Raw genomic sequence first — 16,212 nt, forward strand, 5'->3', positions numbered from 1 at the left:
TTTGCATGGCGTCACTCCAAAGTAAATAATAGGTAATTTTCTAAAACTTAATGTAATTCATTGTTTTATGACCTTAAAAGATATGACTAATAAACACGCCCGTTTTGTCTTATTTTCGCGCACTTGCCCTATTGCAGCTACATCTTATACATATGAATAAATTTGTATATACTGCAATTATCAAAATGACTAGAGAAAAGTATAATCTAAAACTTGGTTAGGATTGGAGTCGAGAGGTATTTGGGACCACTAACAATTCTATGGGGTCAATGGATCTATTGTAACACACATACACACACACGAAAAAAAATGCCCAACCTCACGGGACCCTTTCACTTAAACATGGACAAAAAGACTGGGTTACCAAATAGAAAATATTTCGTATCATGGTCAACAGAATACTTAGTATTGAAATCTTCAAACTATTCGGAAGGTCGAAATAAATGGTCTACCTTTACGAAATCAGTCATGTCTTTTCTGTCGCCTTTACAACAGCAACTGGATACTGCTTAACAATAGCAATAAGTAGTGAAAATAGATCCACCATCTCTTAGCGTGGTACTAAACGTATACAAGATCCTATGAACAACTTAAGAATCCTGGGTATTGCAGTCTAACGGATTCGTCAGCAGACATCCCACTAGCAAGGGATATATATATATTCTCTCTCTCTCTCTCTCTCTCTCTCTCTCTCTCTCTCTCTCATAGTCAAATAGAACCAATATTAAGCAAAAGCTTTTCATTTTTCGCAACTTGCTCTTATAACAAGATGCATGGTTGATTAAATTGGAAAGCGTATTTATGAGTTACGATTTGGCATATTATTATTATTATTATTATTATTATTATTATTATTATTATTATTATTTTATTACAAGCTAAGCTATAACCCTAGTTGGAAAAGCAAGGCGCTATAAGCCCAAGGGTTCCAATAAGGGAAAATAACCCAGCGAAGAAAGGAAATAAACTACAAGAGAAGTAATAAACAATCAAAATAAAACATTTCAAGAAAAGTAACAACATTAAATTAGATCTTTCAATATACAGGCAACAGTTGAAAAAAAAAAAAACTAATGCAAGAAAATATAATTTTATTTGCTAAAAACTTTCAACACGTGCCGCTCAAATACCATGTTTTGCGAGACAGGGGGCCAAGAAAAACCACGCAACGAAGAAAAACAAACACACTTTAGCATTCAAGTATCTCAGGACGAGAGAAACGAAAAAGATTCAAGGGTGATGTAAATTAAACAGCTTGGATTGGCGTCCCAAGATCAAAGACTCTGAGTTTAAAAAATATAGAATTTTGCGGGAAACTTTTCATTTGCGATATTCAATGAGGGATGTGTAACAATGCAAGAACAATGTATAAAGAAAAACAAAAATTATACTTGTTTTTTAACAATTTATGTGATATCAACAGAATATGTATGTATGTGCATATATATATATATATGTGTGTGTGTGTGTGTGTTTGAAACTGTATAATAAGAAGGTACCAAGAACTGAAATTTTACACACAATATATATATATATATATATATATATATATATATATATATTAGTGTGTGTGTGTGTGTGTGCGTGTGTGAACTATACTAATACTTCTAATTGAGTTATTCCATAGGTATCGAAGGCTAGAATTATAAAAATTAACTTCTTATTTCGATTGTCACCTGAACACAAACTAAATATTTTCAAGAGAAACTGAAAATATCTGATATTCAGGCGACGCATCTTGGCCACAAATGGGATAAAGGATATGAAGAGTAAAGCGGCCGACTTTCTTGTTCACGATTTCCCAAGATCCAAAAGGGTTGTTGAAAATCCATCCAGTTAAAACGAATCATAAAAGTAAACAGAAGTTTCTTTGAAAAAATGATTGAAGCATCTGTTATATAAGGGTAGTTATTCGATCACTTCCCGTCATTATTATTATTATTATTTGCTAAGCTACACCCCTAGTTTGAAAAGTAGGATGGTATAAGCCCAGGGGACCCAACAGGGAAAATAGCCCAGTGAGGAAAGGAAACAATGAAAAATAAAATATTCTAAGAACAGTAACAACAATGAAATAAGTGTTTCCTGTATAAACTAAAAAAAACCTTCAACAAAACAAGAGGAAGAGAAGTTACAGAGAATAGTGTGCCCGAGTGTACCCTCAAGCAAGAAAACTTTAACCCAAGACAGTGGAAGACCATGGTACAGAGGCTACGGCACTACCCAAGACTAGAGAACAATGGTTTGATTTTGCACATAATACTCTTGGAAGTGGTGAGAATATAGAGGAGACATTTAAGCCCTCATTAAAAGTATAATCTCTCATAAGCCTAATTACTATAAACTAGCTACGGTTACTTTGCAACCGATACAATGTACGGAGGTCAAATGGAACATACGCAGAAGCTACCCTCCATGACACTATCAAGAACCGAAGTGACGTAACCATCCAAACGCATCAAGGAAATTAAATGATTGAGAACTTTCATAAAAAACGGCAAACAGTTTAATCGGTTTCGAATGTCTGGGAACGCTTCTAATCATGTCGTTGGAATTCCAATCGACGTGAAAAATGTCCTTTTTTAGGCTTCATCAAGAGCACGAAACGGAATGCAGTTGATTTGAAACATAGTGCAGAGAAGGGAATTTTAATTAGGTCCCGTTCCTGCTCGTTTTTCCTGTCTTGGGACGCAGCATCACTTTTATGTTTCACGTTATTACCAAAAACTATGGCGAATAGGCGATACTGCATTAGTGTAGCCTTTGAGTGATCAAATTAAATTTGCTTCTGAAAAGTGAATAAATCTTGCTTTAATACACAAAGGACAAACTTTTACATTAAATCTATTAGGCCATTATCCCTAGATGCAATTTAATTTTGTCAATGTAACAAGAAATATCTTCATAAAATAGTCATGTAATAATATACGACTTTATCCTTCTTCAACCTTGTACAAGCATTAAACTTTATCCTTCTTCAATCCTGTACAAGGATCACTTTATCCTTCTTCAACCCTGTACACGCATTAGACATTATCCTTCTTCAACCCTGAAAAGCATTAAACTTTATCCTTCTTCAACCGAGTACAAGCATTAGACTTAACCTTCTTCAACCCTGTACAAGCATTTCGGCATACTTCGACCAAATGTAAATCGCAAAAACGTTATATTATTAACATTCCGTTATAAGAAAAATGATTTCGTCCGGTACTTATTTATTAGAAAACACTCGAGTTACCAGGACACGTGTTCAATATCTGGGTCCCTTAGTACCATACAGTAAATCAGAGCGAACCACCAGCAGAGACGCACAACCTAAACTAGCATCCAGACACAATTATACCAACCGAAATGCCCAGTTCTGAAAGGGCATGCATTTTGCTCCACAGGAGTTACTGATGAAGTTCATGAGGTACAACCAGCAGCTGCAACAAACCAGCTTCCCTTGCTCTCCCCCTTCTCCTCCTCTTCTTCTTCTTCCTCCCCCTACTCCCATCATGATCTCCCCCTTATCACTTCTCTTTCTCTGCTGCTGCTGCTGCGGCCGCTTCTTCACTCGATTCAGTCATCCTATAACTCCTCCCCCTCCTCCTCCAACAACAACAACACCAACACCACTAGCCTTCCCCTCCCTCACCCCCTTCTCTCTCAAGTCAGCATTCACAGATCTGTCTTCTCCCCTCCCCCTACCCCACGGTGCCCCCTGCAACTTGGACTCTATAACCCTTCCCCTCACTCCTAGGGGGACCGGATCTCTCCTTCTCTCTCACATTTCAAAGTGTCGCCTTCAATTCGCCCATTGGCTCGAAAAACATCCTATAACAGGACACCATTTTTAATATCAATTAGCCTATTCGTGTCTTTACATAACTGAACAGGAAGTTGGTATAAAAAAATAACTATAAAACCGAAAATATAATTCATGCGACTACGCGTTAGCTCAATCCTTGTAATCAAAATGTGCCTGAGCATATGCTGAGACTCAGCGGCAAATTAATTGTATCCTAGTGTTGGTATGTGTGAATGTGCAATAAACATGCGGATCTCAACGGAGCGAAATTCTGAAAGTCTGCTTCCACTTCTAGCTATGGACAGCCTGGCGCTCATCCAAGGTGGCGCAGAGAGAGAGAGAGAGAGAGAGAGAGAGAGAGAGAGGAGAGAGAGAGAGAGAGAGAAGAGAGAGAGAGAGATTGTATAAGGGTTCGATTACATTAATACAACTCACCCCACTTATTATCTGTGATGCCGAATCAAGAGGCCACCATTCATCTCACTCTTATTCGCGATGTGCGCAATAGCTTGGGAAGCTTTCCATGGCCAACTTCAGAATTCATTTGGAACTATTGTGATTCCATAGTGATGATTGAGTGCATCATTTGAGCAGTGATTGGTTAATAATGAAGAACAGGTTCATCCACCTGTGTGAGCCATTCTCTCTCTCTCTCTCTCTCTCTCTCTCTCTCTCTCTCTCTCTCTCTCTCTCTCTCTCTCTCTTCTCTCTCTCTCTCTCTCATAAATGGATAAAACTAATAAATACTATAAAATGGGTAAAAAAGCAATAAGTACCACATTTCCAAAATTGTCCGGTATGCATAATTAAAATCTCAAGATAGAGACAACTGGCAAAATCTAACCGAGGCCCTTTGTGTCAATAGGCGTTCAAGGAGATGATGAGGATGCATAAGCTGGCTAAGAAAGTCTAAATTGAAGATACTATGAAGTTAAAAATATTAAAAAATAATTATCGTAAAATCCAAAATAATGTAGGATATTCGTACATTTTAAATATATTTTGAAAAAGGTACCAAATAACATAGAAAATATGATAATATCACATTTTAAAAAATGACAGCCCAAACATAAATATTGACCTCCAATCAGGATATTCAAGTCACCTTAAAAACGAAGGGTCTTATTGGTTAACTAGATCAAAAGGATTAGTGATGAGTGGATAAGGTCCAATATCACTTTTCCTTAGGACAACAAATGCTCCGCGATTTCTTTTTCCAGATCCTTAAAAAAAAATTGACATTCCTTTTACCCTCGTCATTTTGAAGTTTTTATCCTCCTGTTATTTTCAATTATTAATAGTTTATATACGAAATTTGTCTTAATGTTATTATTGTTCTTAAATTTCTCTTGTAGTGTTTTCTTATTTCCTTTCTTCACTGGGCTATTTTTCCTGTTTGAGCCTTTGGGTTTATAGCATCCTGCTTTTCCAACTAGGGTTGTAGCTTAGCAAGTAATAATAATAATAATAATAATAATAATAATGATGATGATGGCAATAATAATAATAATAATAATAATAATAATAATAATAATAATAATAATAATAATAATGATAATCGAGAGGAATAAGTTAGAAAAGTTATTAAATTTTCCCCTGAAGCTAAACTGTCAAAATACAAATATTTCATTCGTCACGTTTAACGGAAAATATTACAAAATGTCCTGTACTGTAGGCCTATGTTGAATAGATTCTGTTTTTTCGGATAATTTTGTATGGTTTTCTTGAAAAATTTGAAAATAAAAAATGTATATATCGAAAAAGGTATTTGACCTTTTTAAATACACATCCAACTCTTTTTAATCGACCTCCTTTCACACACACACACACAAAACCACTCATTTAAAGTTTTAAAGGCCGCTCATGAATGGCAGAGGCAAGGGACAGTAACATTGCCCTATCAAGAAGGACAATGCCTGGAATAAATGATGACCATTCCCATCGGCCTTCTCAGTCTCATGCCAAGAGTAACTAAAAAAAAAACACAGACCAATTATTACTTTTAAAATGGATTAGTTTGCATAAAAAATGATACTAAATCCTTCAGAAAAAAAAAATTTATAATTTGCATTATAAATACTTGATTCCAAGAACTGATCATGAAGGTTATTTACAAGATCACCATAAATTTAAGGGACAAACAAAGAACTGTATTTCTCATTTCAAAAAAAAAAAAAAAAAAAAAAAAAAAAAAAAAAAAAAAAAAAAAAAAAAAAAAAAAAAATGTGGCTTTTGGACCACATGACCCAGCACTAGGGCTGGGAGCTCATTCAGCGTTGATACGAAGATTCATATTAGCAGTATGAAGGTTAAGTTAAAATTGGTTAAACACCAAAAAAGAAAATAAGAAAGAATTGTAAAGCAAACGGCTAAAAACTGGGTCCATCTATGAAAGACACTTCTAGTAGCGCCTACAGCACAGTACTTGAGGCACACTGATCACACTACCCCTCCCCTTTATGAACCTCCAACTAAGAGGGAAACGTCTGAAATGATCTTACAAGTGAAATGGTTTCATATGAATGAATGGAAGCTTATAAGACCAATGGAACCGTTGCCATAACGGAAGGAATGTTATTCATAAACAGACGCGTGCGTTTACGCACGGACGATGATAAGTCGAGTTAGCTGATGCTTGAACACAAACCCTGAAATTCTTAATTAGCTTGAAAAAAAAATGAATTTCTGGGATTTAGTGATTTCCTGTCAGTATAGGTACTACTACTACTACTACTACTATTACTACTACTACTACTACTACTACTACTACTACTACTACTACTACTACTAGTAGTAGTACTGTATTCCTCCGTTTTCGCTTATTTCCAAAACTTGTCTTAAAGCAGTCTATCTTAACGGCAACATTTCGATAAATTAATAAACGGGGCGAGAATTTGGTATGAAAATAGCTCTAATCACAAATCTATACGAGAGAGAGAGAGAGAGAGAGAGAGAGAGAGAGAGAGAGAGAGAGAGAGAGAGAGAGAGAGAGAGAGAGAGAGAGAGAGAGAGAATTTTGCTTCTGTATACTTTTCAACTATTTTATAAAAAGGAATAATATTGATGTATAATAAATTTATTCATCCATACCCATCAGTGCGCTTATAAGATTAAAACAAATAGATCCTAATTAACGGAAAGTGATATGTCTGCATTTGCTACATTCATGAACCCGGAATCATGTAAAATCATTTAGTCTAATCATATCCTTCTGATACCGTAAGTAATCTACTGCACATGCTGAAGACATGGTCGTAAATTAGACAGAAAATTTCGATAACCTGATTTACCCAAGGTCTTGCCCGAACTGAATTAAATAGATACTTAATTAATCTATCGTAACGTAAACATAAATAACCTATCCTGTAACACGAATAATGATTATACGATACCTTCGATAAACTATTTCATAAATAAAAATAGCTTTTGATAACGTATCCTAGTCGGATTCTATATCGATTCTAAATATATGTAAATATCCTATTGTGATATTCTCTAAAATAGATCTCTTTACAGGGCACGATCATATATTCACAAGGTCTGAGTATAGAGGAAGACAATTAATCTTCAACTGCAGTTCATATTACCTCTATCTCAAGAGTAGATGTCCTAAAGCCAACATATCAAGTTCAAAGATCTATAGTTACATCCCGGATTGGATTATAGTGCTGTTCACTCGAGAGAGAGAGAGAGAGAGAGAGAGAGAGAGAGAGAGAGGAGAGAGAGAGAGAGAGAGAGAGAGAGAGAGAGAGAGAAATTGTTAAAATTTCTAGTTCTATAATTTGAAAAAAAAAATAATAATAATTTGCTCACTAAGGAACTCGCTTCAAATGACTAATTTCAGTTTTCGTCAATATCTTTTCAAAATTTTTTCCAGGATAATTTTTGCTTTTCATTAATGATGTGTGTGTGTGTGTATATATATATATATATATATATATATATATATATATATATATATATATATATATATATATATATATATATATATATATTTTATTTTCTCATTATGCTATGCTATAGAACCATTTTTTTTTCAATTTCTTCATAGTTCAAATGTAAGCCATCCTAAAAGACATCTTCCACTTGTCTTCCTCATTCCTTTAAATAATCAATTTTATTAATATGGTCAAATGCGGTTCCTTTTTATCTGTACAATAACTGATTTTTTTAGGCATATTCTCTTTCTCATTTTAAATTCATTTGCAATCTGTTTGCCGTCTACTATGTTTTATTTTGTATTATATCAACTAGTCTCTATATATAGCCTATGCTCCTTTTTTAAATCTACAAAAATTCATAAATTGCAAGTTAAAAGGATTCCCATTTCTACACATTCCCGGTCAGATTATCCTGAAATTTTTCATATCGTTTTTTTGCAAAGCAACTTCTTTCATCCTTAATTCTTACAAGACAATTTCAATGTAATATGACACATCACACCTAACCAGAAAATTTAATTAATCAGGTCCCAAACATTTCACGTCACAACCATATGCATTTCCTAACTCCCCAACGTTTAATGTAAATAAATTAGGATTTAAGACTTCTATTATAAAAAAAAAAGTATTCACGAGTCGATACATTTTATTATTTTAAAATATATTTAGATAAATAGTAAAAATTTCAATTGTAAATACCGTATAGGTAAAAAAAATATTTATGTAAAGATACTATGATGTATATGTTATAAACTGTAAGATTGTAAATGTGTATTTCATAATAAAAGATAAAAAAATGTCACAATCAAATGCATTTCCTGATTCCCATATCTACGAAGTCCGGGATAAGAATTCCCAGAACTATCCATAAGACACTTCTTTTATAAAAAAAAAAAAAAAACTATATTAATAGCATTTCCGAAGAAAAAGGAAATTGCTTTATTCTACTCAGCTCAATGAACAAAGAAGGCACTCCACTATCCGCTTGCAAGGCCAGAAAACTATTGTCGCAATACACTTATCAAGGTGAAGTAAAATTTAATATTAACATCAATATACAATTAGGATGTTCACAATAAACATTAAAGTATAACACGTTTATCTCTGTTCCAGCTACATATATAAGGTCAGACATTTGTGTTCACTTTCACGTACACGTTCATACTTTATGATTTCAACCAGTTGAAGATATCGATCTGAACATTTGCCTAAATCATAATTAAGCTAAAAAACCTCATTACAAAATTTACGAGAGCTATGAAGGAATCAATTACCCGTGCTGACACGAACAGACTTTTATATCTTACTTAAACCAGCGACTAAAACTGAAGAAAAATCGTGCTAACAAAATCAAGTCAGCTGGGCAATTATATTTGTCTACGATTCAAACATGTATGTATGTATGTATGTATCTATGTATGTATATATATATATATATATATATATATATATATATATATATATATATATATATATATATATATATATATATATATAATATATATATATATATATATATATATATATATATATATATATATATATATATACACACACACACAAACGCCTGGTAACAATATCTTTATATAACAAAACATTTAAATCTACACAAAACCAGACTACCAAAGAATTTAAGGTAATTTTCCAACAAATTTTAGCGTAAATTGAGAGAGAGAGAGAGAGAGAGAGAGAGAGAGAGAGAGAGAGAGAGAGAGAGAGAGGAGAGAGAGAGAGAGAGAGAGAGAGAGAGAGAGTACTTTGATTAATTAAAGACTATTCGAACTAGTCTAAATCAAACTACATGTGCAACACCCTTTAATTAATAATGCTGCTATTAATTGAATTTACAACTTAGTAATAATACGCACAGTTATAGAAGTAATAGCACACGTCATCCCTACTTTCTTAATAGAACAATAATCATGACAGTTTTTAAAAAACATTTCCATGATGATATCTAATTACTAACTATAACATATATATGTACTGTATATATATATATATATATATATATATATATATATATATATATATATATATATATATATATATATATATATGAACATGAACACCAGGAGCAGATTATTTAAAATGTCAAACACAGTAAAGGCCACGATCGTTGTCGGTCATCGGGATCAAACTCTGACCTTATATTTTAACAATGGATGACATGTTAATCGTCCATCCATATCCATATACCAAAGGCACTTCCCCCAATTTTGGGGGGTAGCCGACATCAACAAGAACAAAACAAAAATCGTAACAATAAAAAACATGCAATTGTTCACAACCACACACACACATATATATACAGTGTATATATATATATATATATATATATATATATCTTTTCAATGAAAATGTCCAGTAGGAAATTCCATTTACTATCAAACAGATACATAGCAATAAGGATGACTATGAACCAATTAATCAAATCTTACATGGTTTTGCTAAAATGGTATTGTCCAAAACTATATTCCCCAAGCAACCCCGATCTTTAAAGCACACAAATGTTACTAACGAGCAAGGAATAAGTCCATTCAATGCAAGAATGGCTTCCAGACGGATTCACTCGGCATAACAACAATTCGATGAGTTTATTCCTAAGAGGCGGCCTTAGAGGGAACAGATTATGGAAATAATTGGTTTCACGTGAATAGACGAGTCATTCATTCATATACAAACTCTAAAACATTCAAGCCTGGATAGACTACGAGAGCTAAGGTACATTAAACTTGAGCTTAATATCAATTGCTTCGCTGCAGGATACTTTAATTAAACTATCATCAACATAAGCAGTTATTCTAAGGATTTAATGTAAGTGTTTATTATAAAGATATTAAATCGGTGGATAGCAAAATCAATTTTACAGTTGCACGAAGGCTATAACTTATGTACTGTATTATTAATTTTAAGACACCAGGCTAATGGCACATCATACTATCATTCCTATTTAAAATTTCATAGGAAAAAATATATGGAAAAATAAAAGAAAAAAATTGAAGAGGAAAAACTATAAGATACTTTTCCTTTAAAATTTCTCCCCTTTGTCAACCTTTCATACGAAAAATAATTCAAATTGCAGGACAAAAATCAAGCAGACGATGAAGTGGGTGTACTATAACAACTCCTTACGCACGGAGACTTTTTTTTATTCCCAATCGATAAAATCAATATGGCAAATTTTCTAGTCCTCGCACGCGTATCTGTTTGGGAGCATTGGGACAGCGTGCATTCTAAAACGCAAAGGAAGTACCTAAAACAACGATGATTATGATGATGATTATTATAATTATAATTATTATTATTACTATTATCATTACAAGCTAAGTTACAACCCCAGTTGGAAAAGCAGAATGCTATAAGGCCAAGGGCTCCAACAGGGAAAAATAGCCCAGTAAAGAAAGGAAAATTAAATAACCTAGAAGAGAAGTAATAAGAAATTAAAATTAAAATAGATTTTTCATATGTAAACTATGACCAAATTAACGATAATAAAATAACAATAAAACACTATCTCGCCTTTTGCTCACTAATACATGAAATTTCATCTATAGCTTATTAACACAGTATTGCTGTGTGTATACACGCATAAGCTACACTATATATGTTTATATGCATATATGCACAGCATACACACACACACACACACACACACACACACACATATATATATATATATATATGTGTGTGTGTGTGTGTGTGTGTGTGTGTATACTTTTATTTATATTCGTTAAGGCTCGAATCCTTGGCCAGGCAAAATTACTTATCATACAAGAATTTTTTTCAAAGGGTCTGTGATCCCGTGGCAAAGTTAATTCGATAGTAAAAAGTAATTGTGTCATTTTGTAAAAATGAAAATCACAAGAGTCAGTGATAACATTAAATCATCTATCTATCTATACATAAGTCCATAATTATATAATGTAGGCCTGTGTGTATACACAAAAGACAAAATAATTATGTATGAGCACATACATAAATATATATTTCCTCACATTCCTTTGAGTATAAAGAACTCGCTAGTTAGAAAAAAGAAAAAAATAACCCAGGGACCGTGTGTTGCCAAGGGAAGCCCGAGCTCAACCACGATTGGTCGAGCCGTCATTGTATATAACAGAAGCGATATGACAATTAAACATGGCCCATCATTAAATGGATCTACGTACCGGCCGTGCACATGGCGTAACAGTATCTCCGTGCAAACAAAATAAAATCATTCTGAGTCCGAGCTTGAATACCAGATGACAAATCCCTGAATATTAAGTGACATTGAAAAACTATTTTCAAATTTCGAACGAAAAATCAATCAAACTGGAGCCCCCAAATTCATCAGTATTAATGCCGTGACCTTATACAAAAGGCATCACCTTCCTGGGAAGCAATCGATGCTTTAAAGAGACGAGAGTTTGCTGTTCCAAACAATGTCCTACACAAGTCGGCAAACAACGGCAAAATATCATTTAAGAAAAACAGCATACATAACGATAAACTCCTAAGAGACTGTGTCAATAGTGAGGTCGAAGCTAATAATAGTATTGGTAGTAGTAGCGATACTAGTAGAGGAGAGAGAGAGAGAGAGAGAGAGAGAGAGAGAGAGAGCTGGCGCTGCTTCTGCTGCTCCAAACTCGCGTAGCAACAAGGCTATTCGGAGGGTTCTTTGTTCCCCCCTTCCAACCCTGTAACCTCATCATCAACACTCGCACGCTCCTCCCTATATCATAATGACGCTCTCTTATCGCTCGAATATTCATAAAAATCAAAATAAATCTTGCAATGCCTTTGGCAATATTGTCATTGCAAAATGAGATGGCACTAGATGCGAGTTAGTAACAGCACCCAGGCCCTAACCTACATCGGGGTTCAATTGGGAAATAGCCGGTTGGCATGTTGCTGCGCTCAAGGTACATAATACATATACAGTGTATATATTACACATTTGGATACCTTCGAACGATTATATACATTCACATTAAACAAAAACTATCGCTTAATGTTAATATGGACTTATGACCAAGCGATGGCATTCATTTATGGTTATATTGCTTTCTTTTAAACTAGTTCCCTCCAGCTTAAAGTAACAGGAATTAAGATTATCGCGCACCTGGCACGCCTCCTCTGGCATACTTGGTAGTTGCGGACAAGAATGTCACATCGACCAACCTCCCGTGCACTCACTTTTCATCATACGCAATTTACCGATGTTTTTTCTCAGTATTCACGCATTTTACACAATTGGTTTTAATATGAAACGAAACTACATCGACAGCTTTAGTGTCCTGTAAAGTAATTATGGCAAAAAGTCAAAGTAAACGAGAGAAATCACGAGTTGATTAGAAATAATTTGTGTGAAGGTTGTCTCCAAGTGCGGTTTTGCACCGACCACCCTTCCTGAATCCCCAACACCCCTCACCATCCGACCCCGTCCCACCCCATCCAGCGCACCACTCATCGACCTCGACAAAACGAATTTTCAATAGCCCTGCTATAATCTTTTCTTCGTTAGTTCTATATATATCGCAAGGCACAGAAAAAATGAATTAGCGATGACCCCACCCATACCTCTGACCTATGGGAACTTCTATAGATGGGATAACTCTAAACCTCTTCAGCCCTATACACAATGGAACCTCCAGCTGCTTTTTGAGATATATGTCAAAAATGGTTGGGAATTCTCTGCAAAAATAATCTGCCTATCGGATTCACACTGATATGTTCTTCTTAGAATTAATAATAATTTTAGATGAAAAAATTATCTGGATACTGAGACCAAGAGAATGACTAAATGAAGGGAGTTAACTTTAGCTAAATCATTTTACTATGTCTTCACGTAAGTTTTATGCAAAATCATTTACTCCAACACTAACGTAAAGTAGTTAATCATAGTAGTATAAATTAAACGCGTAACCTACTAAAGTCATAATACATTTTCCTAATCCTTAAGTATTAAAAGATATATATGAATGAATCTGTACTTATCCTATTTAAACTGAATGAAAGAACTTTAGCCCAAAATTAAGATAAAAAGAAAAAGGTCTGGTACTTACGACATCACTGGTGACTGTAGGTGGAGGCAGGGCTCGATGAGGGCGTGAGCAAGGATGGGCGGCAGAGAAGGGCGCGCAGACATTGTGGAAACACGCCCAGCATTCTACAAGGGGTAAAAGCGACGACACCGTATGAGAAGTCAAACTAGACAAACTTGGACTTAGATTGGTGCTGTTTAATATATTAGAGGCGGTGCCGCCACTGGCATTATTATTATTATGAGATCCTCCCCCCGGAAGTGGTGGTAGTAGTCGTGGTATAAGACGATACCATACACCCACCACAAACCCCTCCGCTAACGCTATTACAATTGCTATTATTACTAGGACTATTGTTCGTGTTATTGGACGTGGCCCCATTGCTATTACTACTAGTGGCCCCACAGGGCGCCGACCGACACAAGCAAGTCAAAACGTTACTGCTGTTTCTACACTCTGTGGAGGTGGTGACGTTAAACAGGATTTGGTCGGTGGTGGGCGTGGGTGGGACATTGGAAGGAGTCCGACTGAGGAAGGGCACGGGGGGCGGGCCGCATTTGAGCATGTAGTTCTCCTGGTCTATGTTGAGCACATGTTTGTCCGTGTAGCCCTTGTCGGTGGTGCTGCCCTTGTTAAGATTGTTCTCCGGGTCTTGTTGGGCGGCAGACGGCATCATCATCATCATCATGGGCGAGGTGGTGGAGGTGGCCCCAGAGCCTGTGGGCGAGGCGGCGATCATCATGGAAGATGAAGGGGCTGAACCGCCCGAATTCACACAAGTGGAGGACGAAGCGGTGGTTGTAGTTGGGGCGTGCGGTACGGTAGGGCACGGGATAGGGCGTGCCTTCATCGCCTCATACAGTAGGCCAGTGTCGAACATATTGCCACCGTTATTTCCACTCGACATAATACTTATCACTCGAAATTGCAAAGAACACTTGGCATCATTTTTTCACCTTCGCTTTTCAAACTTTTTTTTCTTTCTCTCTCTCTACCAATATTGCCAAATGACACATCTGAGGCCGTGCATCCGCTTCATTTTCTAACGAGCATATTCACAAAAATAAGTTAGGTTTCGCGTAAAAAACCTATTATCTTTCGGACAGCTGATTTCCAGAAATAAAAAAGTACTCTATTTTAAACATATAACTTTGTTTAACAACTTAATCCTAAACTATGGGTGTATATCCAATCCAACGCGGTTATAAAGAGCGTTATAAAGTGTTAATCCATCACATAGAAGAGACGGCGCCCCTTTATTCTGCCCTTGGGGCAGGCCGACATGTTGCCACAGTTGTCGACGGTCGCAGAAACGCGTCCCTTCTGGTAAAGAGTTGCCAACCGACTGTTAGTGGGGACTCGTTTACTAGTCGTCTCTCTCTTTCTCTCTTTCGGGCTTCACATGGTGGTGGTGGTGGTAGTGGCCACCATCACTCCTCCAACAAGCGGCCCGGAGGAGGAGGAAGAGCCGGGACCCAACCTCACACGCGCGCACACACTAACATGTACAGACACATACACACTCGCACACAATCCTCTTCCCCATCCCCGTTCCCATCATTCCTTTTCCAGTTCCCTGTGACCACATCCTACCGACCCCCTCCCCCAATGTCAATAGGACTTACGGACGAATCAACGCTAAATGATATATATATATATATATATATATATATATATATATCAATTTCTTTTAGAAATTAAATGAAAAGATAAGGTATCATTGCCGTTATCTTCTGGTAGACACTGAAGATTTCGATATTGCGATAAGACCCGTGATAAAGATATATTTCTCTCTCTCTCTCTCTCTCTCTCTCTCTCTCTCTCTCTCTCTCTCGTGTGACATGTTTTCTACTATCTCCATTCACCCAACATTCATTATTACCAACAAAAAGGGTTTACCCCCATGAACCCTTTCTTACATTAAATGGGCAAATGAATAGTAATTGCACAATTCCAATTGCTGGGCACAGAGTGCCAGTTGGGATATCTGATTACAGCGGCTGCATTACCATTTCACTATAACAAACGTCAACGGCTCTTCCCACGTATTTCTTAGTTAATCGAGACTGTTAGTAAATGGGAAGATGTCATAACTTATCTTCCACAGCAATGGGAGTTTACTAAATTTAAATCGAAGTATGAAATTAATAATATTAATTGGATGAAAAAGTTATGGGTTATGATAATTATTATATTTACTTTATAAGAGAAATATTAAGCGTAAGATACCCCTTCATAAATAAATTACATAAAAAAAAAAAAAAACGCCTACAGGAAATTTTTTTTTTCTTTTTATTTCGGGTAACATTTTCCTAAACGATGCACGTCACCAAATAACACTAGACAGCATGGCTCTAAGAACCCACCATTAACCCCCTTCTCCCAATTACTCAACAAACTCCCCCCATTCTTTCCTCAAACAACCCCCACTCCACCCCACCCATATCACCGGGGA

General features: G+C 35.7%; 1 protein-coding gene across 1 annotated transcript in view; it reads right to left on the reverse strand.

Moving 5' to 3' along the window:
* The window catches only part of Pi3K21B (phosphatidylinositol 3-kinase regulatory subunit alpha), a 28,654-nt gene extending 14,368 nt beyond the window's left edge, over positions 1–14,286 (reverse strand). Inside the window, exon 1 of the mRNA XM_068375000.1 lies at positions 13,779–14,286. Coding sequence (XP_068231101.1) covers positions 13,779–14,138 — 360 coding nt within the window. The 5' untranslated portion in view covers positions 14,139–14,286. The remainder of the gene's footprint in view (positions 1–13,778) is intronic.
* Between the last annotated feature and the right edge of the window lie 1,926 nt (positions 14,287–16,212).

The sequence above is a fragment of the Palaemon carinicauda genome, chromosome 6, assembly GCF_036898095.1.
Source record: "Palaemon carinicauda isolate YSFRI2023 chromosome 6, ASM3689809v2, whole genome shotgun sequence".
NCBI lineage: Eukaryota > Metazoa > Arthropoda > Malacostraca > Decapoda > Palaemonidae > Palaemon > Palaemon carinicauda.